The 27,758-nt window shown below is 43.8% G+C and overlaps 1 protein-coding gene and 1 long non-coding RNA gene across 3 annotated transcripts in view; one reads left to right on the top strand and one right to left on the bottom strand.

Moving 5' to 3' along the window:
* LOC136620915 (uncharacterized) overlaps positions 1-9,908 on the top strand; it is a 756,434-nt gene extending 746,526 nt beyond the window's left edge. For both annotated transcript variants that reach the window (XR_010791190.1, XR_010791191.1), the window contains one exon: positions 8,720-9,908. This is a non-coding gene — a long non-coding RNA (uncharacterized lncRNA). The remainder of the gene's footprint in view (positions 1-8,719) is intronic.
* Positions 1-27,758, bottom strand: part of ACOXL (acyl-CoA oxidase like) — a 387,512-nt gene that overhangs the window by 46,554 nt on the left and 313,200 nt on the right. Inside the window, exon 18 of the mRNA XM_066595986.1 lies at positions 8,097-8,198. Within this exon, the coding sequence (XP_066452083.1) occupies positions 8,097-8,198 (102 nt within the window). The remainder of the gene's footprint in view (positions 1-8,096; positions 8,199-27,758) is intronic.

Here is a 27,758-nt window from a genome sequence, read left to right as displayed (position 1 = left end):
AAAGAGAATTGGCACAAAAAAGGCACGCATCTTGGGGCAAGCTTCACTTGTGAAAACAATTTGCAACTTTTTAACATTACATTACACGTGGTTCTTTTAAGATGAGGGAGTGTGGCTTGTTAGAGAGGAATTGGCCATCCTGGGCCCACAGCTTTATGTATAATTTACATTAGAAGGTTTGATTCTTAGGTTCTGGCCAGGTGTCACTTCCATCATTAGGAACTTAACATGACGCCTTATTGGATTAGGAAATTTACATTTCGCTATTGGTCATAAACCAGGCTTCTACGAACATTTCAAGGCTGCAACACCTGCCCATGTTATTTGTTTTAAATATAATATGGAAGCTGATATTGTCAGTAAAATAGAAGAGAGTTGATAATGCATCTTACAATCATGTTTAATTTGCACACACCAGGGCCTTTCAATAAAAACTTTTTGAACAATAATTTATATAGTAATTATACCAGAGGTCTGCTCTACCTCAGAGCTGGTGTAGGTTTCATTTTTAGGTGTGCAAACAGCCTGCATTTTGTACCTGTGGGATTCATATTAAGACTGGCCCTTGAAACATTGGTCTTAATTAATTCCTTCTATGTCTTTAAATGTCAAAGTGTACTGATTGTTAATGAAATTCTTTTCTTCAATCACTTTCTACTAGGGTGGTGTCTGTGGAGTGTGAGCAATCTACCCTATGAAGTGCTAAGCCAGACCACAAGTTCACAGGGAGTACACTTCTGATCCGGCAGCTATGCCAAGTGATGAGACGACAGGATGTCTGAGCTAACTGGAGTCAGAGCCTTCTAGGACATCAACGTTCCTTTTTTAGTTAAATACATTAATCCCATTAGTCATTTCATACAGTAAATCATAATTTCATGCTGACTTTTGCTGTACAGAACTAATACATGTACTCAATAGTATCTGCCGTCATTTGCTTCCTGCATCCGTGACAGCCATTGTTCAAGTGTCTGAATCAGTGCCCACTGAGTTGCTCAGATAATAATTCAACACGTTTAGGCTTAGTTCACGCCTGCGTTGGGGCTTCAGGCACAATTCAGTTTCTCTGCACCGTTTTTGGAGCAGAGAAACAGAATTCAAATGGAAAAATAACGGATCCCCTTTTTCCTCCATTGATTTCAATGGGGTTTTAAAAAAAAAAAAACTGGAAGCAAATGGAAAGATTTCCGGCAGCGGTTGCAGATTCTCCATTACAGTCAATGGAAAAAATACATATAAAAAGAGCACCAACTATAGGACATATTTGTCGCCCACCACAAAAAAAACAACAAAAACCTGACAGGATTGACACTCAAGTGGTTTCACAGTTTAAAAAACAGACACACTGCAGGATTGTGGTAGTTTTATATGTAATTTTATGTAATTTAGCTTCTTCCAAGAAAAGTCATTGCTGGAGCACAGGGAAGGTGAATAATCCACTGAGCATCAGGAATGACTAAACAATTTAACACATTAGACCACCAGGGAGCTTACAATAACTCCTTCACTGCCCTAAACTACCAGGGATGCATACAATACAATTAACCTCCTTGTTCAGGGGTTTCTGTATTGACTAGTTAACCCCTTAGTGAGGCCAATATAACTTTTTACTGACCTCACTAATCAGTACATACATATTTTTAAGGTTGTATTTACACGATAGCATGTTCTGTGTGACGTGTTGGACACCACACATTTGCATGCACAATTTGTTTGAGTCACGCCCAAAAATAGGACATGCAGTATTGTTATGAGACACAAATTGCCCATGTAAATAGGTTAGGATGGGCACATGGGGAAATAAAGCTGGGTATCCCTCCTCCTCCCGTGCTTGCTGCAAACCCAACACGTTTTAGGGGGGTATTTCTTGACCGCAGTGGCATTTCTTGACCTTTGTAGAAAGTGTTCCTCAGTGTACCTCCTCAGATTTGTAAGCTAGCTGAGGTGCGGTGGTCTTAAACAGAAGGCGCTCAACAAGCTGCTCATGGAACTGCAGGAAAGGGAGCATTCCCTGGGACTTCTTGTAGAGTACGTAGGCATTATAGGTAGCGATCTGAATATGGTAGAGTGCTTTCTTTTAAAACCAGCGATCATGTGACTGGGGACTGCTCACCGGGCCCCCTTCTGTACTCCCGTCGGCAGCTCTCCTCTGCTGAGCCATCCAACCTTCTAGACAGTTCCCTTGGTGGACCTTAGCCTGGTTCCCGTATCCCTGATACAGTTCACTGTCTTGGCTCCGCCCTGCCCTTGATTAGGCAAACTATAAAAGCCTGATCCTGCTTCTGATCCAGTGCGTGATTATTGTGCCTCACAGCCATAGTCAAGCTCCACTACCTGTCTGATCCTCTGCAATCTGGGACATACTGTTACTGACCTATGGCATTCCTCCTGACAACGTTACCTGTTTGCTCCCTTGTACTGTGAACTGTGATCACCTGTTACCGGCTCCTGGCTCTCCTCTGAATATGCTCTCGGTCTGCATGGGCTGCAACACTGAAGGCTCCAACCAAGAACCAGACTGGTTAAACAGGCTCTCGGCTACGTTTGGTAGCAAGGAGATTTAAAATTTCCCAGGTCCTCCCTAACTTCTGCACGTTTCCACAATTTCATATTAGTCAGCGGTTTGAGCCACTCAGCTGCTACCAGTTATCCCCCAAAACCAAACAGAGCAGGGAAAGAGGTGAAATAAACACAAATTTGGCTGTCATCTGTGAAAGTTGGTGCATGGGCAGTGCATAGGACTCCTCTCTGCAGGCTGTGCATGCACACCAAGAGAACAGTGTGTATGTGCGAACTCAGCCTGCAGAGATGAAGCCGCAGGACTTCCATGTGTCGCAGCGTGGAAAAAGAGAGCTGGAAAAAAAATACACAGCACATTCCCAAACTCTTCAGCCTCTGTCCTATAAGTACCATATCTAAGTTTATGGTGCTCATAGGTGATAACAGGTTCCCTTTGAAATGCTCAGAATCCAATAACTGAGGACTGCTGAGGATTACTGAAGACCCCTGAGGATTACTGAAGACTCCTGAGGATTGCTGTGGATGGTTGAGAATTACTGAGGACTGCTGTGGACGGCTGAGGACGGTTGAGGATTGCTGTGAATGGCTGAGGACTCCTGAGGATTGCTGTGGACCCCTGAGGATTGCTGTGGACCCCTGAGGATTGCTGTGGACCCCTGAGGATTGCTGTGGACCCCTGAGGATTGCTGTGGACCGCTGAGGATTGCTGTGGACCGCTGAGTATTGCTGAGGACCGCTGAGTATTGCTGAGGACCGCTGAGTATTGCTGAGGACCGCTGAGTATTGCTGAGGACCGCTGAGTATTGCTGAGGACTGCTGAGTATTGCTGAGGACTGCTGAGTATTGCTGAGGACTGCTGAGTATTGCTGAAGACTCCTGAGGATTGATGAGGACTCCTGAGGATTGATGAGGACTGCTGAGGATTACTGAAGACTGCTGAGGATTACTGAAGACTGCTGAGGATTACTGAAGACTGCTGAGGATTACTGAAGACTGCTGAGGATTACTGAAGACTGCTGAGGATTACTGAAGACTGCTGAGGATTACTGAAGACTGCTGAGGATTACTGAAGACTGCTGAGGATTACTGAAGACTGCTGAGGATTACTGAAGACTGCTGAGGATTACTGAAGACTGCTGAGGATTACTGAAGACTGCTGAGGATTACTGAAGACTGCTGAGGATTACTGAAGACTGCTGAGGATTACTGAAAACTACTGAGGATTACTGAAAACTACTGAGGATTACTGAAGACTACTAAGGATTACTGAAGACTACTGAGGATTACTGAGGACTGCTGAGTATTGCTGAAGACTGCTGAGGATTACTGAAGACTACTGAGGATTACTGAAGACTACTGAGGATTACTGAAGACTACTGAGGATTACTGAAGACTACTGAGGATTACTGAGGACTGCTGAGGATTACTGAGGACTGCTGAGGACTACTGAGGACTACTGAGGACTGCTGAGGATTACGGAGGACTGCTGAGGATTGCTGTGGACGGCTAAGAATAACTGAGGATGGTTGAGGATTGCTGGGGACGATTGAGGATTACTGAGGACTGCTGAGGATTACCAAACACGGTTGATGAATACTGAGAGCTGCTGAGGATTACTGAGGACTGCTGAGGATTACTGAGCACGGTTGATGAATACTGAGAACTGATGAGGATTACTGAGGACTGCCTATAGTGTTTTCTGAACAGGTTTAGAGATTGTGAGAGACTATTTTACCGGGATGAGCAGGATGTTTGAGACTCAGCATATAAAGCACTCAAAAGTTATTTTAGGAGTAAAAAACAAACAGGGGAATTTGAAGAAAGTGGAAACCCCCCAGATCTATGCAAGTCAAACCTACATTGGATAAAACTCTTATGCACTTAAGTGCTTGTCTCACAATGACAATGCATTTTTACACCCCCGCTGAACTGCTGAGATCCACCTGAGGAAGTTGCGGCAGTTGCTACATGGGAAATGAACCAAGTCCTCTAGTGTGTGATCAGTTTTTTGCTCTGGTTGGTTTCATGTTTGAGGCTCTCCTCTAATGTCCTTATGTCCTAATCGAAATTAACATGAAAGGGGTTTCTCTAGGACGTAAAACTTCTCCACATCCTCTCTGTCCTTCCTGGTTCCTGCTGACCATGATGTGTGACTGCTGCAACCAATTACAGCATTTAGCTTCTATAGCCAGTGATTGGCTGAAGCAGTCACATGTCCTGGTCAGCAGCAACCAGGAAGGACAGAGTGGAAGGGGACCAATTTTAAGTCATGGGATAACCCAATTTAAGGAACCTATAGATGTTTGGTAAACCTCAGCAAGGTTGGGCAAAAGTCTCTAAGTCACTCCCAACCCACTGGGAAGAAGTGATAGCCTGACTTGCACTTTAAGCCCATTGATATTATTTATTGCAAGCAAGCAAAAGAGTTGTTTCTTTGCTTGCCTTCCTTCAAAAAATCACTACAAACATGCAGAAAACATGTGAGGACATGGAAAACTGCACCTGGCATGTAGGGCTCTATTACACGAGTGTATGCTAGGTACCATTCTCAATATGGACTTTCAATTGTGCCTCTCACAACACAGCATGGAAAATAAAGAATGCAGCATGAACTATCTGGGCACATATTACGCGCAGATACACGCCAAGACAGTGTATGGGGATTCTTGGCACGCAGCAAGTATGCAATGCAGATATGCGCATGGTGAGCTGCCAAAAACTGCTTATTTGAGAGAGCCTTACGTGTGGGGAGTAGATCATCTGATCACCAGAGTAAAATGGCATTGTGTTATTACTGCATGTCCTTGGTGGTTAATCCGACATATTGGGCGACCTCAAATGTACCCCTTGGTACCATCTAAGGGCTGCATATCACAGTCAGCTAGGCTGGGGCAAACGGTAGGCATACATATATGTAGGGCTTTTTGTTTTTTGTAGCCAGATATTTCTTTTAACTAAAAATTAAAATTCTACAAAAGAAGGAAATATTTTTTAGAAATAAATTTTTCCGAGACAATGGACCAAAATACCTGTGTAGGGTATAGAGACCCCAGGCTTATAAAGCAGCCAGTCATAGATATACTGTATGTACACAACACAACTTCTGGAGGTGTGAAAGATAACACAGTACTCCCGTAACACGGGCGAAAACAGAGGCGCTTCGCCATTCATTGTAGTTGGGCAGAACATCAGTGTACAGGAGCTTTTGTGCCGACTCATTATCCCGCCACTGCTGCCTCGTATGCACTCTCCTTCCTCGGGGGTTGGACCTTAGGAAGGCTGCCGACGCCTGCTAGTTGCCAATCACTGTGCTTTATAATACTTTTCGTAGTCATGATTAGTTGACCATGTATAAAAAAAGAACTGCCACATAAACCCTTTGTTATTCTTTAAACCTTACCAACGGTGCGTAGAAATACTTCAACTGATTATTTGGTTGTATGATGCATATTAAATACAGTTTATTGTAAAAAAATAAAACAACAGGGAGACTTACTAAACTAAATGTGCTAGAATTTTGGCTTTAATTGTGGACTGTGGAGAACAATGAGGATTGTGTGGAGGACTATGGAGAACGATAGGGATTGTGTGAAGGACGATGGGGATTGTGTGAAGGACGATGGGGATTGTGTGGAGGACGATGGGGATTGTGTGGAGGACGATGGGGATTGTGTGGAGGACGATGGGGATTGTGTGGAGGACGATGGGGATTGTGTGGAGGACGATGGGGATTGTGTGGAGGACGATGGGGATTGTGTGGAGGACGATGGGGATTGTGTGGAGGACGATGGGGATTGTGTGGAGGACTGTGGAAGACTATGGGGGATGATGGGGTTTGTGTAGAGGACAATGGGGGTTGTGTGGAGGACTGTGGAGAACGATGGGGATTGTGTGGAGGATGATGGGGGATTATGTGGAGAATGATGGGGATTGTGTGGAGGTCAATGGAAGACGATGGGTGATTGTGTGGAGGACAGTGGAGACTGATGAGGACTGTGTGGAGGACTATAGAGGACAATGAGGGATTGTGTGAAGGACAATGGGGATTGCGTGTAGGATGATCAGGGTTGTGTGGAGGACTGTGGAAGAGTAAGAATATGGAGAACAATGGGGTTTGTGTGGAGGACAATGTGAGTTGTGTGGAGGATGGCAGGTATTGTGTGGACGACTGTGGAGGACAATGGGGTTTGTGCAAAAACTGACCTCTTGGTATTTCCGCTTTCTACTAACCAACCTCATTCTGACATCTCCATCTCAGTGTTTGGCACCACCATAACTCCCAGACAGCACGCCTGCTGCCTTGGGGTCGTATTCGATGCCGATCTCTCCTTTATCCCCTACATCCAATCTCTGGCCCGAACATGTCTCACCGTGAACTCACTAAAAACGCTCACTATTGCCCTCATCCACTCTCGGCTCGATTATTGCAACTCGTTGCTGATCGGCCTCACCTGCACCAGACTCTACCCCCTCCAATCCATTCTGAATGCGCCAGCCAGGTTCATCTTCCTGTCCAGACGCTACTCGGATGCCTTTGCCCTGTGCCAGTCATTGCACTGGCTGCCCGTTAAATACAGAATTCAATTTAAACGCACTACCTTCATCCATAAAGCTCTCCACAGCGCTGCGCCGCCCTACATTGCCTCCCTCATCTCAATCCATCACCCAGCCCGCGCCCTCTGCTCTTTTAACGAAATCAGACTGAGTGCCTTTAATTTGAACCTCTCATTCCCGCCTCCAAGACTTCTCCAGAGCAGCACCAGTCCTCTGGAACGCACTACCAAAGGCTCTCCGGGCAATCCAGGACTGTCAAAACTTCAGGCATGCTCTAAAAACGTACATCTTCAGGGAGGCATACCATATCTCCTAAACCAAACCCCTCTGTATGCCGCATGATAACATGCTCCCTGACCTACTGGCTGCAATCCCTGCTAGCCACCCTCAACTGCCCCCTGCAGTCACACGGTTTCTGCCGTCACATGGCTTAATGTCTGACCATTGTTCATGTGTATAGCATCCCTCCCTCTCCACCTCGCCATCCCGGGCACATCTCCAGTCCCCTTACCTTCTGTATCACCCCATTATTTGTAGTATGTAAGCTCGTTGGAGCAGAACCCTTACCCCTACTGTTTCCTCAAATTGATTACTACATGGAATTGTGAACCCAAAGCTACACTCCTTGACTTCTTTTCTGGTGATCGAAAGGCGTTTTTTGCGTTTCGTGAAGGATGTAAATTATATTCAGTTTGCGCCCACACTCTTCTGGGTCTGATTACCAGAAGGTGGGTATTGTTATCTCTCGACTAAGGGGTGATCCCCAAAATTGGGCTTTTTCATTACCAACTGATTCACCCTCTTGTCAGTCCGTGGATGCTTTGGCGACCTGGGGTTTAGCCCAGGGGGGCAAGTAGGCAGGGACAGAAGAGAGGGCTGGAGTAGGGACTTCCGTGCCTCCTGGTTCCTAACCAGTCCTGACAACAGCCTTTTATAATCATCTACTCGTATACACTACACAGTGTGGATCTACCTTACTAAGTGTCATTTTAGAATTGATAAAGTAGACAGTTCTATCTTACCTGCTCTCTGATCTGGTTGCTGGCGGCCGGAGTCAGGTATTTATGCTCAAGGTACCAGGCTCGTTCATTATAAATCAACTTTGTTCCATAAAGCAGGCAAAACTGAAACATAAAAATAAATTTTTTAAATCAAACATCAGCCAGCGGTGATCTTATCCACAATATCGTGTGCTAACTTTCCTTTTATGGCCATATAAGATTCTATTCACATCTGTGTCAGTGGGTCCGTTCACAGTCTCTGGCACAGAACCGGCATGAAATGCCAGAAAAAAAAGTTGTGCATGCAGAACTTTTTTGTGCAGTAAAAATGCAGGTACAGGAATTGATTATAGTCAATGGGGTCCGTTCCATTATGGGACAGATCTTTTCATCTCATTGTTTTCTTGCTCTCATAATGTAGCATGTAATCCTAAGTGCATATGAGAATTTAGCCTTAGGCCAAGTCACATGACTGTATTTGCGCAGGGATCGAACACAGCGGCCATTTTGAAACCAAGTCGGTACTTTCCAATGGGAAGGGGTGCATGTGGCATGTGTATTCGATAGAGAATTTGATGAGGATGCTTAAATGTGGCCCACCCTTATTCCTGCCAAAGTTATTATACATTTTCTCTTTGTTACAGACACAGATATGGCTGCGAGATTAACACACGAGGAGAGATTGTGCTGATCTTCGGGAAGTGCAGTGCCTGAGATTTTAATGGTCAGCACCCTATCAGACCACCCATCCAAATTGCTTACCAAATGTCGCAAAGCATGTTCTGTATTGGAATTGTCAAAAAGTGGATGTAACAAAACTGCTACAGACAAAGCAACAATAGCTGTCTTGGCATCTACCTGCAAGAGCCCACATTGTACTATACATCTATCACCATCGGGTGGATACTGGCTACACACAAATGCAATTTCATCCTCCTACGACCCCTTTTGCTGACGAGTTGTTTACATCCACACGGTGACGAAAGAAAACCATTGATTTCTATAGTTTCGTTTTCACTAGGAGGGACTCGCCTTACCTTTCTCTCACTTAGTTTTTCTATGTGCGAGAAAGATAGAGCACAACTTTTATTCACACTTGTTTTTTTCAGTCTCACGCGCAATAGTTTAGAGTGCGAATAGTCAAAAAAAACAAACAAGAAAAACACTGGCTCATGCACTAATACACTCCGTAGCAGTAAGGTGTATTAGCACATGCGCCCGTCTGTTTAAGCCCTAAAGCCGGGCTCACACAACCGTGATTCACGGCTGTCCATCACCACGTACTATCCTGGCGTGCATGTGCACGTAATATGTGTCAAGATAGAACATGCTTCTTGCATGTGTATTTTGCGCAATTCGTGTGAACGGCAAAATGACTACATATGGGAGATTGGTATGGCATATGCCGCGGGTTAAACCCACCCATGGAATATAACGACACGGTCGAGTGAGCTTTGCCTAATGTAAATTCACACTGAAACTGAACCATGGAAAACTGTCCTCACTTGATTTTATGCTGCACTTTGGGGTGACAGCCCTGATTTCCATACAGGGAAGCTCCAATCATAAAGTGGCAATTTAATGCATTCTGAATATGGGATGGACACACAAGAACTTTTACAATATCCTTCTAAACAACAAAGACCACAATGCCAACAGATGGGACCTAAGAAAATAAAGACAGTCCAGCTACATGCTGCCATCCAGATGAAAATTTACCAAACCAAGGGTTACTGGAAGCAAACGGCTCTTATTGGAAAGCACAATGGGTTAGGAAATCAAAAACAACAATGTGTTTTATCTTTAAATTATGCAATATTACATCATCACACTATGCAGGATTAAAGTTGAATGAATCACTTCCTTTTGTTTGTTCCGAACCTGGCAGCAACTAAGAAAAGTATATACACAAAGAAATGGCAGCAGAAGCTTGGATGAGTGTAAGTATTCGAGGGATGGGTTGAGCTAAAGCAGGGCTGTAGATCACAAAGTGGTGACATGCTTGTTACTAATCCATTGCTAACTGATATATGCTCACTGAATAGGCTCTAAGAACCCTGTTGGATCGCCTCTACCTTTGATACAATATGTGATACAGGAGGGCGTGGGGGCTCTAGTATCCTGTTGTACCGCCTCTAGCTTGGATACAAGATCTGGTACAGTCAGACATGGAGGCTCTAGTACCCTAATGAGCTGCCTCTAGCTTGGATACAAGATGTGATACAGGTGGGCATGGAAGTTTTAGTATTCTGTTGGGCCGCCTCTGGCTTGGATACAAGATGCAATACAGGTAAGCATGGAGGTTTTAGTATCCTGCTTGGCTGCTTCTACCTTGGATACAAGATGTGTCACGCTGCAGTAACTGAGCATCTAGATTGCGGAAACTTGCAGGCTATCAAAGATAGCATTCCAGATGGTCTCATACATGTTCTATTGGCAGTAAGTCTGGCGAGCAGACAGGCTATGGAAGTATGTCAATGTTGTGGAGGCATTCCTGTGACATCCTTGTGTGTACGGCCGAGCATTATCCTGCTGGAAAATGCCTCTTGGAAGCTGCTATGAGAGGAACACATGTGGCTGCAGGATGTCTGGGACATATCGCTGAGTTATCATTGCCCATCGAACCACTACTAGGGGTGACCGACTGTAGTATGCGATGGCCCCCAGACCATCCCACCAGCAGTGGGAGCAGTGTGTTACTCCACAGCAAGGGCAGGATTGAAGAGCTCACACTGAGGTCTCCAGACATGAACACAGTTGTCATTGGTGCCCAAACTAAACCTGGATTTGGCACTGAAGACAGCCTGGTTCTACTCCATAGCAGTCCAGGTTCATCATTACAGGATCACTGTAAATGGAGACAATGGCTGGCGGGTGTCAAAGGCAGTATATGTAATGAGGGCCGTGAGACTAAATGTCCTTCAGTCAAGCACCTGGAAATGGTTCCGACAGACATAGGGGTGTAACGATGATGCTTCTTGCCTTTGGATGGTGGACAACGAAACAGTTGGAGCTGATGGTGCTTATAGCACAATCAGACAATCCTTTCTATTGATGGTCTGTCAGGGGCGTCTTGAGCCCAGTCACCTTGTGTGCCCTCACATCCACTGGTCCCAACACCCTTAACAGTCTGGTCAGAGCAGCACAGGTGGGGGACAATTAATCGATACGATTATCCAGCTTCCCACATCTCAATAATGCGCTCCCTCTCACACTCTGGTAACAGGGTGAAATCTCTTCTCTGCATCGTAGAGGCATCTAGTGGTCAACAAGCTCCACACAAGTGGAAGAAGAGGTCACTACACACAAGGAGCCTCTGAGAGCCTTTTAATAGGCCGAGGGAGAAACCGCTTTTGGGGCCTCAGGTGGCAAGACCGTTCAACTGATCATGCCACAACTCTAATCATTTGCATATCTGCCTGAGATAGGCCGGCTGTCCACGGGCGATGCGGTATCCCGCGGCCGAATGCCGAATCTCCGCCGATCAGCCCTATCTAATAGATAGGCTGACCGAGGAGAATCGGGGCAATTCGCAGCATGCTGCGAATTGCCCGCTGCGAGTGGAGAATCTCAATAATTCTCCGCTCGTGGACAGATGCCGGCGCTTTCCACAGCAATGCTAAGGGAAACGTTGGCTGGCGTGACAAATTCTTCTAGGGACTGGAGTGTATTTTGTATAAAAAGTGTACAATACATGACAAATAATCTAAAATTATATGGAAACTAGACATCTATTAAAGCAAGGAGCCATCAACCTGTTTTATAACTTTATCTTATTGGGAAATAGGACCAAAGTCAAACTGAGCAGAAGGAACCTGCATCACAGCACAATGACGACATTTATCTTTGCAACATGGACCGAATATTGCCAGTAATGAGCGCAAATCAAAAATAAACAAAGTTGACCAGCAGTCATTTACTTTCCATTTACATGCCAGAATTATTGTGCATATGACTGATCATTGGGGTTATCTGTTTGTACAGGCATTTACATTATTGTAATATACTATTGTAAATTGCTTTTACCTCATTGGAGCGTTTACTGCCTGTGTGAAAGGAGTCAGATGCTTTTTACTTCGGCTGTAGAGGTTTTCTATAGAGTAAAAACTTCAGTATGGGTAAAACGGGGGCAAGAATCAATAAGCCACCGTAAGGCAGTTGGCATACAGTGTAGCTGCATGGTAGCACTGCCAGGTTAGTATTGTAGAGCAGCTCTGTAGCTATGTGTTTGGGTCACATCACCGTATATTTAGGAGAACAAGAACAATCGCAAAGAGAAGCTAAGAAAAATATAAATTATTAAAAATCTGTTCTGAAAAGAGTAAAATGATGGATTTTGTTTAGTAAATTACAGTTCACATCGACCCATGAAAAAAAAGAATAACGAATCGCATGCTTGAGAGTTCTTGCTGCTTTTTTTGAACTTACACACAACTATATTTTCATTACTGTGTCATCCCACTCACTTCCTCAGTCAACCATTGCTAATTTAACACATTGTACTCCTACCAGCCAAGGTCACATCTGAAGAACTGTAAATGTTATGTTGATACACGTATGACTCACCAATGCAAGGAAGCTGCATGCTAGGTACACCAGTTATCTTTAAGTAAGCTTTAAGTTATCTAAGGAAAGCTTAAACTTTCCTCTTATCTTTAGTAATGGCTCATTTACACGTAACGATTGTCACTCAAAAGTTGCTCAAACGAATAAACTGCTTGATAATCGTTATTTCTAAACACGGAGCCATCCTGCACTTTTCGTTCGCTTTTCATTTGCCGCTCAGTTTCAGCCTGCATAAAAATCATCGCTGGTTCATTCACTTCTTGTTACACCTTAACATTCCCAATTCAGTCACATCGGAATGTGAAGCACTGATTGAGAAGTGGGCGATTCTCAGCGATCTATCTCAATATCATCACTAAATCTCAATATCACTCCTAAATCACTATATCAAATCTAAATCTCTATAATCACTCCTAAATCTCTAAATCACTCCTAAATCTCTATATCACCTCAATCTCTATACCACATTGGGTTGCTGTCTTGTACTGCTGGATTCTAGACCAAGTACTGGCCATTCATCAACTGCTGTTTGTATAAAGGCCCATTTACAGGGAGTGATGATCGCTCAAAGATTGCTCAAACGACCGTTTGAGTGACAGCTTTGAGTGATCATTTTGCCTAAACTATTAAGTAGCTACTCAGCTACTTAATAGCTTTTTAGTGTGCAATTAAAGCCTTTAGCTGAATGCAGTTAAAGGGGTTGTCCCGCGCCGAAACGGGTTTTGTTTTTTTTTCAACCCCCCCCCCCCCCGTTCGGCGCGAGACAACCCCGATGCAGGGGTTAAAAAAGATCACCGGACAGCGCTTACCTGAATCCCCGCGCTCCGGTGACTTCTTACTTACCCGGTGAAGATGGCCGCCGGCATCTTCTCCCTCCGTGGACCGCAGGGCTTCTGTGCGGTCCATTGCCGATTCCAGCCTCCTGATTGGCTGGAATCGGCACGTGACGGGGCGGAGCTACACGGAGCTACACGGAGCCCCATTGAGAAGATAAGAAGACCCGGACTGCGCAAGCGCGTCTAATTTGGCCATTAGACGGCGAAAATTAGACGGCAACCATGGAGACGAGGACGCCAGCAACAGAGCAGGTAAGTGAAAAACTTTTTATAACTTCTGTATGGCTCATAATTAATGCACAATGTACATTACAAAGTGCATTAATATGGCCATACAGAAGTGTATAGACCCACTTGCTGCCGCGGGACAACCCCTTTAATAGCCCGAGGACTCTTATCTGCTTTCAATTCCTTTGTTCTCTGACGGGAAACAATGCTACCAGCACTACCCATGCAGAACTCCTGATCAGGCTGAAGGACGATTTTTGGGTTGGCCTGAATTTAACGATCAGCTAGCAGTGCACGATGGCCGCGCGTTTAGACGCAACAATGATCGCTCAAATGATTGCTTTTTAGCAATTTTTGAGCGATCATCGCTCCATGTAAATGGGCCTTAAGAGCGGGGTCTGCATTGGATGCTCTTGTTTGTTGGTTCCTTCTCTATTCTAGATTATAACATGGATTACATCCTAGAACCAGAACAGACAATCACTAGGCACAAGGAAAATGGCTGCACTGATATCGGGAGCCATTATAAGGCAGCCAGCATGCGAACGAGTAGGATTTCCCATGCGGGAGCCTGCAGCGGAGTCCGGCTCTAACTGCGTCTGGCAACCCCGCATACCTTCTTTTCCTGTACTGCAGATGACTGCAGAAGATCGCTGTCGGTCATGCACAGTGCATGCTTTTTAAAAAATATTTGTTTTTCCCGCGTTGTTGATAGGCGAGGACGTGGGTACCCGCGACCTATCTGCAGTGTCAATTGTGGATGGGCTGCGGGTCGGACGGCTTCCATTGGCTATTCAATGGAAGCCGTCCATGTAGAGCCCACACAAAAATACAACATGCTGCAATTATAAATCAGCTCATGGAAATCACAATTGCTATCTGCTCATCTATATATATATATATATATATATATATATATATACACACTACCGTTCAAAAGTTTGGGGTCACATTGAAATGTCCTTATTTTTGAAGGAAAAGCACTGTACTTTTCAATAAAGATAACTTTAAACTAGTCCTAACTTTAAACAAATGCACTCTATACATTGCTAATGTGGTAAATGACTATTCTAGCTGCAAATGTCTGGTTTTTTGTGCAATATCTACAAAGGTGTATAGAGGCCCATTTCCAGCAACTATCACTCCAGTGTTCTAATGGTACAATGTGTTTGCTCATTGGCTCAGAAGGCTAATTGATGATTAGAAAACCCTTGTGCAATCATGTTCACACATCTGAAAACAGTCTAGCTCGTTACAGAAGTACAAAACTGACCTTCCTGTGAGCAGATTGAGTTTCTGGAGCATCACATTTGTGGGGTCAATTAAACGCTCAAAATGGCCAGAAAAAGAGAACTTTCATCTGAAACTCGACAGTCTATTCTTGTTCTTAGAAATGAAGGCTATTCCATGCGAGAAATTGCTAAGAAATTGAAGATTTCCTACAACGGTGTGCACTACTCCCTTCAGAGGACAGCACAAACAGGCTCTAACCAGAGTAGAAAAAGAAGTGGGAGGCCGTGTTGCACAACTAAGCAAGAAGATAAGCACATTAGAGTCTCTAGTTTGAGAAACAGACGCCTCACAGGTACCCAACTGGCATCTTCATTAAATAGTACCCGCAAAACACCAGTGTCAACATCTACAGTGAAGAGGCGGCTGCGGGATTTTGGGCTTCAGGGCAGAGTGGCAAAGAAAAAGCCATATCTGAGACTGGCCAATAAAAGAAAAAGATTAAGATGGGCAAAAGAACACAGACATTGGACAGAGGAAGACTGGAAAAAAGTGTTGTGGACGGATGAATCCAAGTTTGAGGTGTTTGGATCACAAAGAAGAACGTTTGTGAGACGCAGAACAAATGAAAAGATGCTGGAAGAATGCCTGACGCCATCTGTTAAGCATGGTGGAGGTAATGTGATGGTCTGGGGTTGCTTTGGTGCTGGTAAGGTGGGAGATTTGTACAGAGTAAAAGGGATTGTGAATAAGGAAGGCTATCACTCCATTTTGCAACGCCATGCCATACCCAGTGGACAGCGCTTGATTGGAACCAATTTCATCCTACAACAGGACAATGACCCTAAACACACCTCCAAATTGTGCAAGAACTATTTACAGCAGAAGCAGGCAGCTGGTATTCTATCGGTAATGGAGTGGCCAGCGCAGTCACCAGATCTGAACCCCATTGAGCTGTTGTGGGAGCAGCTTGACCGTATGGTACGCCAGAAGTGCCCATCCAACCAATCCAACTTGTGGGAGATGCTTCTAGAAGCGTGGGGTGCAATTTCTCAAGCTTACCTCAACAAATTAACAGCTAGAATGTCAAAGGTGTGCAATGCTGTAATTGCTGCAAAAGGAGGATTCTTTGACGAAAGCAAAGTTTGATGTAAAAACAATGTTATTTCAAATACAAATCATTATTTCTAACCTTGTCAATGTCTTGACTCTATTTTCTATTCATTTCACAACGCATGGTGGTGAATAAGTGTGACTTTTCATGGAAAATACAAAATTGTTTGGGTGACCCCAAACTTTTGAACGGTAGTGTATATATATAAAGACGAAAGCCCTCACTGACTCATTCACTGACTGACTGACTCGCCAAAAGTTCTCCAACTTCCCGATGTAGTAGAAACATGAATTTTGGCACAAGCATAGATTATCTCCAAAATAGGAAAAGTAATTGGGTCCCAACTCGATTATTCAATTCTAGCGCAAAAGAATTAGCGTCGAAATTTAACGCACATAACCAAATCTCTCACTTTCCAATGTCATAGAAACTGAAAATTTGGCACGGGCATTGAATATGTCATAAATAGGAAAAGTTAATGGGTCCCAACTCGATTATTCAATTCTATGCGCAAAAGAATTAGTGTCCAAATTTTACGTACGGAATGTAATTTTCTCACTTTCCGGTGTCATAGAAACTCGAAATTTGGCAGGAGCATTGATTATGCCATAAATAGGAATAGCTAATGGGTCCTAACTCGATTATTCAATTCTATGCGCAAAAGAATTAGCGTCCAAATTTTACGTACGGAATGTAATTCTCACTTTCCGGTGTCATAGAAATGTGAAATTTGGCAGGAGCATTGTTTATGTCATAAATAGGAAAAGCTAGCGGGTCCCAACTTGATTATTCAATTCTATGCGCAAAAGAATTAGCTTCCAAATTTTACGTACGGAATGTAATTTTCTCACTTTCCGGTGTCATAGAAACGTGAAATTTGGCACGAGCATTGATTATGTCATAAATAGGAAAAGCTAATAGGTCCCAACTCGATTATTTAATTCTAGCGCAAAAGACTTAGCGTCGAAATTTTACATACATAATCTAAATCTCTCACTTCCCAAAGTCAGAGAAACATGAAATTTGCCATAAGCATTGAATATGTCATAAATAGGAAAAGCTAATGGGTCCCAACTCGATTATTCAATTCTAGCGCAAAAGAACTAGCATCCAAATTTTAAATACGGAATCTAATTCTCTCACTTCTTGGTGTCATAGAAACATGAAATTTGGAACGAGCATTGATTATGTCATAAATAGGAAAAGTTAATGGGTCCCAACTCGATTATTCAATTCTAACTGCAAAAGAATTAGTGTCCAAATTTTACATATGGAATCTAATTCTCTCACTTCCTGATGTCATTTTATATAATGGAAACGTCGCATGGTTACCTCCCCGTGGTGTTTCCTGGGTAACGCAGAGAACTATGCAAAATGGTGAACATATGTTTTTCCGGTATCTCTAAAGTAACCACGACTTCAGAAGATTTTCCGTGTGAACACCAGATAAACACCAGTACCAAATTAACTCTGGCGAAGCTGGGTATATCAGCTAGTCTGAGCATACATGCAATGGGTGCGGAATACCATGCATGCCCTAAGGCTGCCGCTGAACACTGGGAGTCATTATTTCTCTCTTCAAGACTGGGCATGGGCCTGATTTTTGGCAGCATATAATATATTGTTAGTGTGGGAGGGTCCTCGTTGGTATTGAGTCAGTCTTTAAATCAGGTGAGGAAAATAGACAGGGGTAAGGTTTTTTTGTGGAAGATATTATAGAGAAGGTGGGCAACAAGAACACAAAAGTATCAGATTAATACTACCTGGTAATGTTGAATATAAGTGGATACATAATATCAACCAAAAGCACTTCCTACAGCAAAATAGGGTTCTGGGACCCTTTTAACTAGATAAACCCCCAATGATGTATACAACGGCCCCTAATTGGGGTTTACCAACAGTTAGGATTAGTTTTTGCAAACCACAATGGCTCTCAATTCAAGGTTTCTTTAAACATGTGGTTTGTGTAGCAATTGTAGGGCTACTAATTTTTTAAGAAAAATGTGGGTTATTAAATCAACAGTGAGGCGATATGAATATGTAATAAGGGAGACTCGAACATGTAATAGCTGAAATGTAATTCATCCAGTCCTCGTGTCTAGTAGTTTGAAATAGAGAGCTGGGGAACACATACATAGAATTGGTTGTTAAAAATGTGTTGTTTCAGAGTTTTAGGGAATTCCATACTGTAACCCAAAATGATTTTCTTTGCCATCTCTACTGTTTTTAAGGATTGGCATGGAGAGTCTTCACAGTTAAGATGTTCAGGGCAGAATCTAAAAAGACATTGGAATTTGACTCACAAGTTCCTAAGGGTCTGAATAGTGATCTGGAGATTTGTTTTCTGTAATGGTTTTTCAGGTTTTCTCGTTTGCAACATACCTTCTTAGAAGTCCTTTTTACAGCTGTTTGTGGAGGGGGCACTATGGAGTAGAATTATGTTTCCCATGGAATAATCTTCCATATGGATCCTAACCAGATTTTATTACTATTCCCGAAGGATACACACTAAATTGTCAAAACCAATGTGGCTGCAGGATATCCTGAACATATTGCTGGGCTGTCATTGTCTCGTACCACTAGCAGGGGTGACTGACTATTGCTTGCTATGCTCACCCCCCATCATAACAGCAGTGGCGGGCAGTGTGGAGCTCCGTAGCAAAGGCAGAACTAAGGCGCTCACCCCTAGGTCTCTAGACACGAACACAGCTGTCGTCGGTGCTCAAACTAAACCCAGATTTGTTGCTGAAGACAACCTGGTTCCACTCCGTAGCAGTCCAGTTTCATTGTCCATGACACCACTGCAAATGGAGGGGACAGTGGGTGTCCAAGGCAGTAGATGTAATGGGTGCCGTGAGACCAAATGTCCTTCAACCAAGCAGCTGAAAATGGTTCCAACAGACACTTGGACCTATAACGATGGCGCCATCCGTCCCTGCATGGGGAACAACAAAATACCGTAGTTGGAGCTGCTCGTGGTTGCCAGACGATCAGAGAATCCTCTCTACTGGTGATCTGTTGAGGGTGTCCTGAGCCCGGACACCTATGTGGCTTCACACATCCACTGGTCCCATCACCTGATAAAACTTTGGACAGAATGGCTCAGGTGGCAGGCAGTTTGACAATACGACCATCCAGCTTCTTAAACCCCAAAAATGCGCCCCTTCTCAGGCTCTGGTAATGAAGTGAAATCTCTTTTCTGCATCGTAGAGGCGTCTAGCGGTCAACAAGCTCCAAACAAGTGGAAAAAGAAGAGGTCACTACACACAAGGAGCCTCTGAGAGCCTTTTATAGGCCAAGGGGGAACCACTTTTAGGGCTTCAGGTAACAAGACTGCTCATCTAATCACACCACAACTCTAATTATTTATATATCTGATAGAACTGCATGCAGAGTTTTGCAGCAAAACCACAACTCCTTCTAGGGACCGGATTGTTTTTTACAATAAGTATATAAAGGGATTAGTTCCCTTGAACAAGTAAACCACTGAAGAAGATTGAAGAAAGTTGAGCACTGCGGAGTAATTAAGACTTTTTTTAACATCATTATTGTGGACAATTAACTTAAAGGGGTTGTCTCGCGAAAGCAAGTGGGATTAAGCACTTCTGTATGGCCATATTAATGCACTTTGTAATGTACATCGTGCATTAAATATGAGCCATACAGAAGTTATTCACTTACCTTCCCTGCGCTGGCGTCCCCGTCTCCATGGCTCCGTCTAACTTCAGCGTCTAATCGCCCGATTAGACGCGCTTGCGCAGAAGGGTCTTCTGCCTTCGGGTCTGTCCGGCAGCAGCGGCGTTCTGGCTCCGCCCCTTCTACACGGCATCGCGTAGCTCCGCCCCATCACGTGTGCCGATTCCAGCCTCCTGATTGGCTGGAATCGGCACGCGTGACGGGGCAGAGCTACGCAATGATGCGTAGAAGGGGGCGGAGCCAGAACGCCGCTGCTGCCGGACAGACCCGAAGGCAGAAGACCCTTCTGCGCAAGCGCGTCTAATCGGGCGATTAGACGCTGAAGTTAGACGGAGCCATGGAGACGGGGACGCTAGCGCAGGGAAGGTAAGTGAATAACTTCTGTATGGCTCATATTTAATGCACGATGTATATTACAAAGTGCATTAATATGGCCATACAGAAGTGCTTAACCCCACTTGCTTTCGCAAGACAACCCCTTTAAGAAGTGCTAACCAGACTACAGCAACACTGTCACTGCTGCTATTTGGATTTTGTTGTAACAAGAGCTGGTGGAACTATGAGTCATAAGTGGTTTGAATATCAAATAACAGCTAGTTAACTCTATCGCTCCCACTGGAGCTGGTAAAACAACAAGTAGCAGGCAGCCAATGCTGCCATTCCCACTGGAGAGGGTGATACAATAAGCAGCAGTTAAGGCTGCCATCCTCGCTAAAGCATGTGGTGCAACAAGTAATAGCCAGCTGACTAGAGTGCCAATGGCATGCACGATTGGCTGAACTCCAGAACAGTCATGGAGCGCAAACTTATAGCACTTGGCAAGTAGCAAAGTTTCAGTGCGGGTCATAAGTGCTGATGCCTGGCATTTCTGATAGAAGACTGTATCAGTTGGGATGCAAGTATAACATGAAATCTGGTTACTACACAATAAGGCCTTATTCACATGGGCGTATTTCTCATCAGTATTTTGCGAGCCAAAATCAGGAGCGGGTCCAAAATACGGAAGAAATGCAAATCTTTGCATTATACTTTCTCTCCACTTCTGGTTTTGGCTCACAAAATATTCCTGAAAAATACAGCCATGTGAAAGAGCCCTAAGGCCCACAGGCGGATTATTGCCGTGATTCCGCAGCAATGTCTGTCCATAGACATGCTGTGTAAAACGATTCTCTCCTGCCCAGAAGCGAAAATCAACTGACCCAGGCGTGGGCATGAGGCCTAAAGAGATGGATTATTGCATAACAGAGACAGACTGCCTGAAAAACGGATACATCGGACTATATTGTAAAAACACTTACCACATATACAGTACTGGGCAAAGGTTTTAGGCAGGTGTGGTAAAAACGCTGCACTGTAAGAATGCTTTCAACAATATTAGTGATTTTTTTGTGTCAATTAACAAAGTGCAAATTGAATTAACAAAAGAGTGAAGAGATTCCTAAAACGTAAACGTTAATTCAATTCTTTAAAATTTGGATTCCAAACAAACATATATGAGGATAAATGTGTGAATATCCCCACCACCTTGTGTCTGATCCTAGTACTTAGAACCACCAGAGCAGACCATTAAATCTATAGGGTAGACAACCTCTACCTGGTCACCTATTGATGTAGTTATGGGGTAAATGGGTGGATTCATGCAATATCACCTCCCAACCTCTTAGTTGATACCCTAAAAAACAGTAGAACTTGGGTTTGTTCTCAAAATAGAATAGCAATATATAGATGCCAGACTAGATGTCACAACTGCATCCCAATCGTCAGAGATACAGCCTAATCCAGGTAAAGTGTTTCACACTCACTTTTGTTGTCCAACACTACTAATGCTTCATGTTAGAACATAAAGCAATTAGTTTTTTTAGTGTCCGCTGACTCACGTCAAAAAATGTGCTGGAAGCTCCTGCTACTGACTCCTGTGTAGTGGCCCGCGCCCGTAATTGCAAGCGCAGCTCTCACTGAAATCAATAGCAGCTGCACTTGTAATTGTAGGCTGGGTTCCCATTAATTTCAATGACAGCTGCTCCTGCAATTACGAGCGCCAGCCACTACACAGGGATGGGGGCAGTGCTTACGCTCCGACTCAGTGCACCCCAGCACCTGCTTCCTGGATAACCCCTTTAAGGCAAAGGGCTGATTTGATTTACATTTCTCTTTGTTGCATTTTGCTAACTGACCAATAATTATCAACAGTTCTATTTTCGAAAGCATTCTTTCTGTACCTGCCTAAAACTTTTGTACAGCACTGTATGTATACTGTAGGGCAGTGGTGGCGAATCTATGGCACGCGTGCCAGAGGCGGCACTCAGAGCTTTCCCAGCTGGCACTCGCCGCCGTCGGCTGCTTACCACATTAGTAAATACTGGCAGGGGTGCCGCAGCTCCCCTGCTGGTAGTCACTCAGCAGCGCTGCTAGAAGCGCTGATCCCGGCGGACACTGTGATGTCAGTGTGCAGCTGGGATCCTCCTCCCCCCTCCTCTGATGTCTCCTACTTGGTTCCGCAAGAGCAGGGGAGGGGAGGAGGTGTCCGGCAGCACGTCACAATGTACTCCTGGGATCAGTGGCAGAAACAGCGTCAAGCAGAGGAACTGGGGGAGGGGGGGGGGGGGGTAATTTGGGTCTCAGAGGAGGGGCGCTATTACTACAGGTGCCACTTTGGGATGTCGCTATTACTACTGGGGGCCACTGTGGGATGTCACTATTACTAATGGGGACGCTGTGAAGTGTCACTATTACTACTGGGGACGCTGTGAAGTGTCACTATTACTGCTGGGGGCTGCTGTGGGATGTTACTATTACTACTGGGTTGATGTGGGATGTTACTATTACTACTGGGCTGATGTGGGATGTTACTATTACTACTGGGCTGATGTGGGATGTTACTATTACTACTGGGCTGATGTGGGATGTTACTATTACTACTGGGGCCACTGTGGGATGTCACTATTAGCACTGAGACCACTGTGTGGTGTCACTATTACTACTGGGGGGCCACTGTGGGATGTCACTATTACGACTGGGGCCACGATGCGGTGTCACTATTACCGCTGGGCCGCTGTGCGGGGTCACTATAACCACCAAAGCCGCTCGGGGGGGGGGGGGGGGGTGTCACTATTAGCACTGGGGCTGCTCGTGGGGGGGGGGTCACCCTTACTGCTGCGGCCGCTCTGGGGGGGGGGGAATCACTATCACTACTGTTTGCACAAAGTGGAAATGCTGTAGAATGTCCTCAGCAGAAATTTCCGTGGCAAATTCCACAGCAATTCCGCATCCAAAAGAAGTCAAAATCTGTACCCGGTCTATTTTGAAACAGCCTTGTCCTTTTAAGAATGACGGAGGTAAAAATCATACGTCGTGATAAGCCCCGCCCCCTGACATGTTGGCACTTTACAATAAATAAGTGGGTTTTGAGTTGCAGTTTGGGCACTCGGTCTCTAAAAGGTTCGCCGTCACTGCTGTAGGGTATATCTGCCAGTGTGAGTAAAGGCTGGTTTAGACACAACGATTACTGCTCAAAAAAATCTTTTGAGCGATTTTTAAGTGATTTTTTTACAGCGCAAAGTGATCGCTCAAATGTTGAGCGATCACCTTGCGCTCTGAGCGGGGGATGCAGAAAACAATCGGGGCCGCTTGTCTTCTGCATCCAACTGTAGCCCGCTTGGAGCGCCCAGCTGTTATACAGCCGAGTGGGGAATGCAGAAGACAAGCTGTGTTTTTCATACCCAGCCTGTCTTAAGGGAGCCGGATACAGGTGAAACAATAGTATAAGTTTTATCCCGCTGTGATTTCCTGATAACTGATCTTTAAGCATGCTGAAAGATCAGCGATCAGTGACAGCTTAACGAAAACTGCACGATGTCAGTGCAGTTAGACACAATGATTATCGCTCAAAAGATGGCTTTGAGCGATTTTCGAGCGAAAATCGTTGTGTCTAAAAGGGCCTATACGTATATCTGAGTCACTGCTCTATTAATCTATCACTACTCCCCATAGTGTGTTTGTAATTTTTTCTCCCAAATTGTGCTATTGTATTTAATCAGTTAATTTAATAATTTTCGCTGTTTTAGATTTTGTTTCTATTTAAAGAAAATACATTTGTAAATTTAAAACTAGATACCTTGATAGACGGGTTTCTTTTTTTTTGAATATTTTTGCCGCTGCAATATACTGTAGTTCAGGATCGGTACACACTAAATAAAGCAAAGTACTGACAAACCTAGATTTACACACGGGATTCTGTGGCGAATTTTCATGCAGTTTTTTGAGCTAAAGCCAGAAGTGGATTCAAGAGGCATGGGGAACATGAAGGAAGGAGTTAAACTTCTCCTATCTGGCGGAGGCACTTTGGGCTTTGGCCCAAAAAAACTGCATGAAAAACTGCCCCCAAATCAAGTGGGTGTGTGCAACTATCCTTAACACTATAACGACACAGGATGTACAGTGCGATCTGGGTTTGTATAGAGAGGGGTCAGGAGACAATCCCACTTCATACATTGTGGGTGCCATCTGTGGTAGCTAGCTGGTATGCAGAGTTGCCAGTCAGGGTCAGAGCCGGATTCTGCTGCAGGCTACCTCACATGGAATCCACCTCTGACCATACTAGCCAGTTCTGCATTGCAGATGACCACAGACAGTAGCTGTTGTTTATGCGCAGTACAGATTTGAAAAAAAATAAAAAAAAAATTTGTTTTCCCAGCACTGTTGCTAGGCGATGAAGCGGGTACCCGCAGCCAATCTGCAATTGACATTGCGGATAGGCAGCGGGTCAGACAGCTGCTATTGACTTCAATGAAAGCCATCCGTGAGGATTCTGCACAAAAAAAAAAAAGAACATGCTGTGATTTAAAATCCGCTTGTGGAAATCGCAATCGCTATCCGCTCATCTGAGCGGACATACGAATGTTCTATTATTTCAACAGGCGCGGAATACCGTGGATCGTCCGAGTGGGTGACGATTCCGCTATTGGAATCCTGTCGTGTGAAGCCGGCCTAAGGGGTTAAAGTATAAAATGTAATGTAAACATTTAACTCCTATATGAACATCATTCTGTTAATGGTTTCCTCTGATCTTCAATTACTTCCCTGGGGACATTTTCCTGTGGTATGATCTGGAGCAGGAAATCACAATTCGTAATATCCCGTCTCTGGAAGATTCTGCCCAACCACACACAAGCTGAATGTCCTGGTGTCAGTAATCAGGTGTGTCTTAGTAGACTGGCGCCAAGCTGTGTGATATACCGGCCATCAGGCGGAAGCGCTTTCATTTGGATAGATATTAGCTCCATTTGCTGCATGCTTTGCGGATCATAATATGGAGCTAATGTAAATCTCTGTATTTCTTCACATGGCCATATTTCCCGAAAATTTGGCCCAATATCGTGGTCGCCTGTGTGACTTTAGCCAAAGGACTTGTGCAGGAATCTATGGGGGTGGGCAATTGTGCAACCAATCCACATGAAATCGCACACTGAACTGTGCAATTTCGTGGCAAAATCGATAACAGCAGGGACTAATTAGGCTGCACAGCCTGGTAAATCATGGCATGGGTGTGTCCAGCGCCGACGTGAACAGTCCCGACTGCACAGAAAAGTACAGTAAAATGCGATGATACACACACAATAGTGCTCCAGTCACAGCGCAATTACATAACGCTATTACGAGCGTATCTACGACTATGATTGTCTGCAGGAGCCTTGAGGCTATCTTCACACTTCATCTTTCTGTATGACAGAGGTTTCTTATGAAGTCTTCGGACATAGACGTTTACCAGGTGCTACTTAGCGGTATCTTTCTTTAGGCTGCCATTGTAAAAAACTGCATGCTGCCTACCACACACATTTTTTTTACTGAATGCCTGTGCATGTAGTAGCACATTCGTTTGCACTATTTAAGCCATTAAAAACTATGGAAACTATGTCTGAAAACACCAGTGTTTGGGGTCTGTGGTTGTCTTCATTTTCCTAATGTAGACAGAGAACATAGACTAAAGATGAAGTGTAAAAGTAGCCATAACTGTGCTGTGGGCAACTCACTACAACTGCAATTCCAAGGTTATCACTATTAAGGGTCCATCTTGCGCCAGGAAAATAGGATAAATATATGTTTCACATGTTTTTTACATGTTCTGATGGTTTAATATCTTTTAATATCCTCTTTGAATGGACTGAATTTATGTCTATATTGGAGTTGGTGACTGGAGGATCTGAGAGGGATAGAACAGCCTCATTACTTAACATTAGCGTATTTGTTCACCTCAACACTACGCTGCTGGAGGACCCAAGATTTTTATAAAAACTTTTCTACACTTCCAGAAACTCGAGAAAGGAGAGCACATGAGGTGCAGCAACAAGTGAGGACAGCAATAGTTTGTTTAGCAGCTAGGAAAAAGAACAAAACTACTTTTCTAAAGGATAGAGGTATATTTTCAATCCTTTTGTTTAACAGGGCTTCCCATGGGTTTTTATGCAAATTGTGATAGGTTAAATAAATAAATTAGAGAATACGTCCTAATCCAGAGTCTTTCAAACCAAGGCCAGGACCACTATATGAAGCATATCTCCAGGGGAGGAACAATCTTTCAAGTAACCAGGAATCACATGTGCTATCCTAGTTGGAACTAACTACCAGCGTAGAACAGTTTTATATGATGTTTCTAACAGTGTATTACAAGCACCACAATTGGTAGACCTCCAAATTTGAGACCACTCATCCCCGTCTAGGGTATTACCTATATCCAGAGGCATAACTTAAAGCTGCTGGGCCCCAGTACAAAATCTGAAACTGGGCCCCCAACTATAATGTTTCATTGATAGTATTGGTTTGGATTTTTGGAGAAGAGAGACTTTATGGGTCCCTAGGGCTCCTGGGCGCAGGTGCGACCACACCCTCTGCATGCCCTATATTTACGCCAGTGCCTATATCCTGTTCCCATTTTGATACATATGATAGTTATGCACAGTACATGGAATGTACGAGTCTCAAGTAGATTTGTGATATAAGCCCTTTTGTTTGAGGATATTTAAGACAAAATGTTTCGAAGGGAGTTATAGTTAATGAGGAGCTTGTGTTCTTGAGGAGAGAGGTTTTAAAATTCTTAAGCTGCAGGTAATGGAATATTTTTGAAGGCGATAGGTCCAAATTATTTTGAAGGGTGGGGTAGGTAACCATGCCATCCAGTGAAAGTATATAGTATATTTTGAAAATGCCTTTGTTGGTCCTATTCCAAAAGGAATGGGGGAAATCCTTTCCTGGTGGAAATAAAGGGTTATTTAAGATTGGTAGTAGGGCTAAGTGAGGGGAGATCAGTTTCCCGGAGTACTTTATAGAATCCCAAACTTTAAAGGAATGTTTTATAATGGGGTTAGAAAGAACAGGCTTTTTTTCCCCTAATATCACTCCACTTAGAAATGTTTAAACATTCTTGAGTATATTATATGGTACATTACATTGCACAATTTAAACATATAACTTGGTCCACAAAAAAACAAGCTAAGTTAATGGAAAATTAAGAGTTATGATTTTTTTTTTTAAAGCGGGAGGAAAGAAATGGCTGTGTTGTTAAGGGATAAATATACAGCAAATCGGAATTATCTAATCTAATGGACCATATTTACCATATGGACAAACTACAGTAGATATAAACTGAGGTCAGCATACTCTAGAAACCAGTATTTCTTCGCTATCATAAAATACACAGGTGGAAAGTCTCACACCCAGACAAAGTTACAGAAAATGTATGAATTTTGGATCAAAGTAACTCCATAAAAGGTACTGAATAATTAAAAATAGGATAACATCTGTAAATTGGAATGCAAATTTTGGGGACTCTTTTTAAGCAGAATGCTACATTGTTGTAGTTTATACATCGTAAAGTGTGTTATGGAAGAAAGTCCTTTTTTGTCCACATATTTTCGGTGACTAGGTGTGCCAAATTCTATTGTTCGTACACCCAACTGTCTGACTTTGAGAAAAGGTTGGATAATGGGCCTGTTCAAAATGGGGGCATCATATTGTGAA

The sequence above is a fragment of the Eleutherodactylus coqui genome, chromosome 3, assembly GCF_035609145.1.
Source record: "Eleutherodactylus coqui strain aEleCoq1 chromosome 3, aEleCoq1.hap1, whole genome shotgun sequence".
NCBI lineage: Eukaryota > Metazoa > Chordata > Amphibia > Anura > Eleutherodactylidae > Eleutherodactylus > Eleutherodactylus coqui.
The sequence above is the reverse complement of the archived record's forward strand: the minus strand, read 5'-3'. Positions and strand labels throughout refer to the sequence as shown.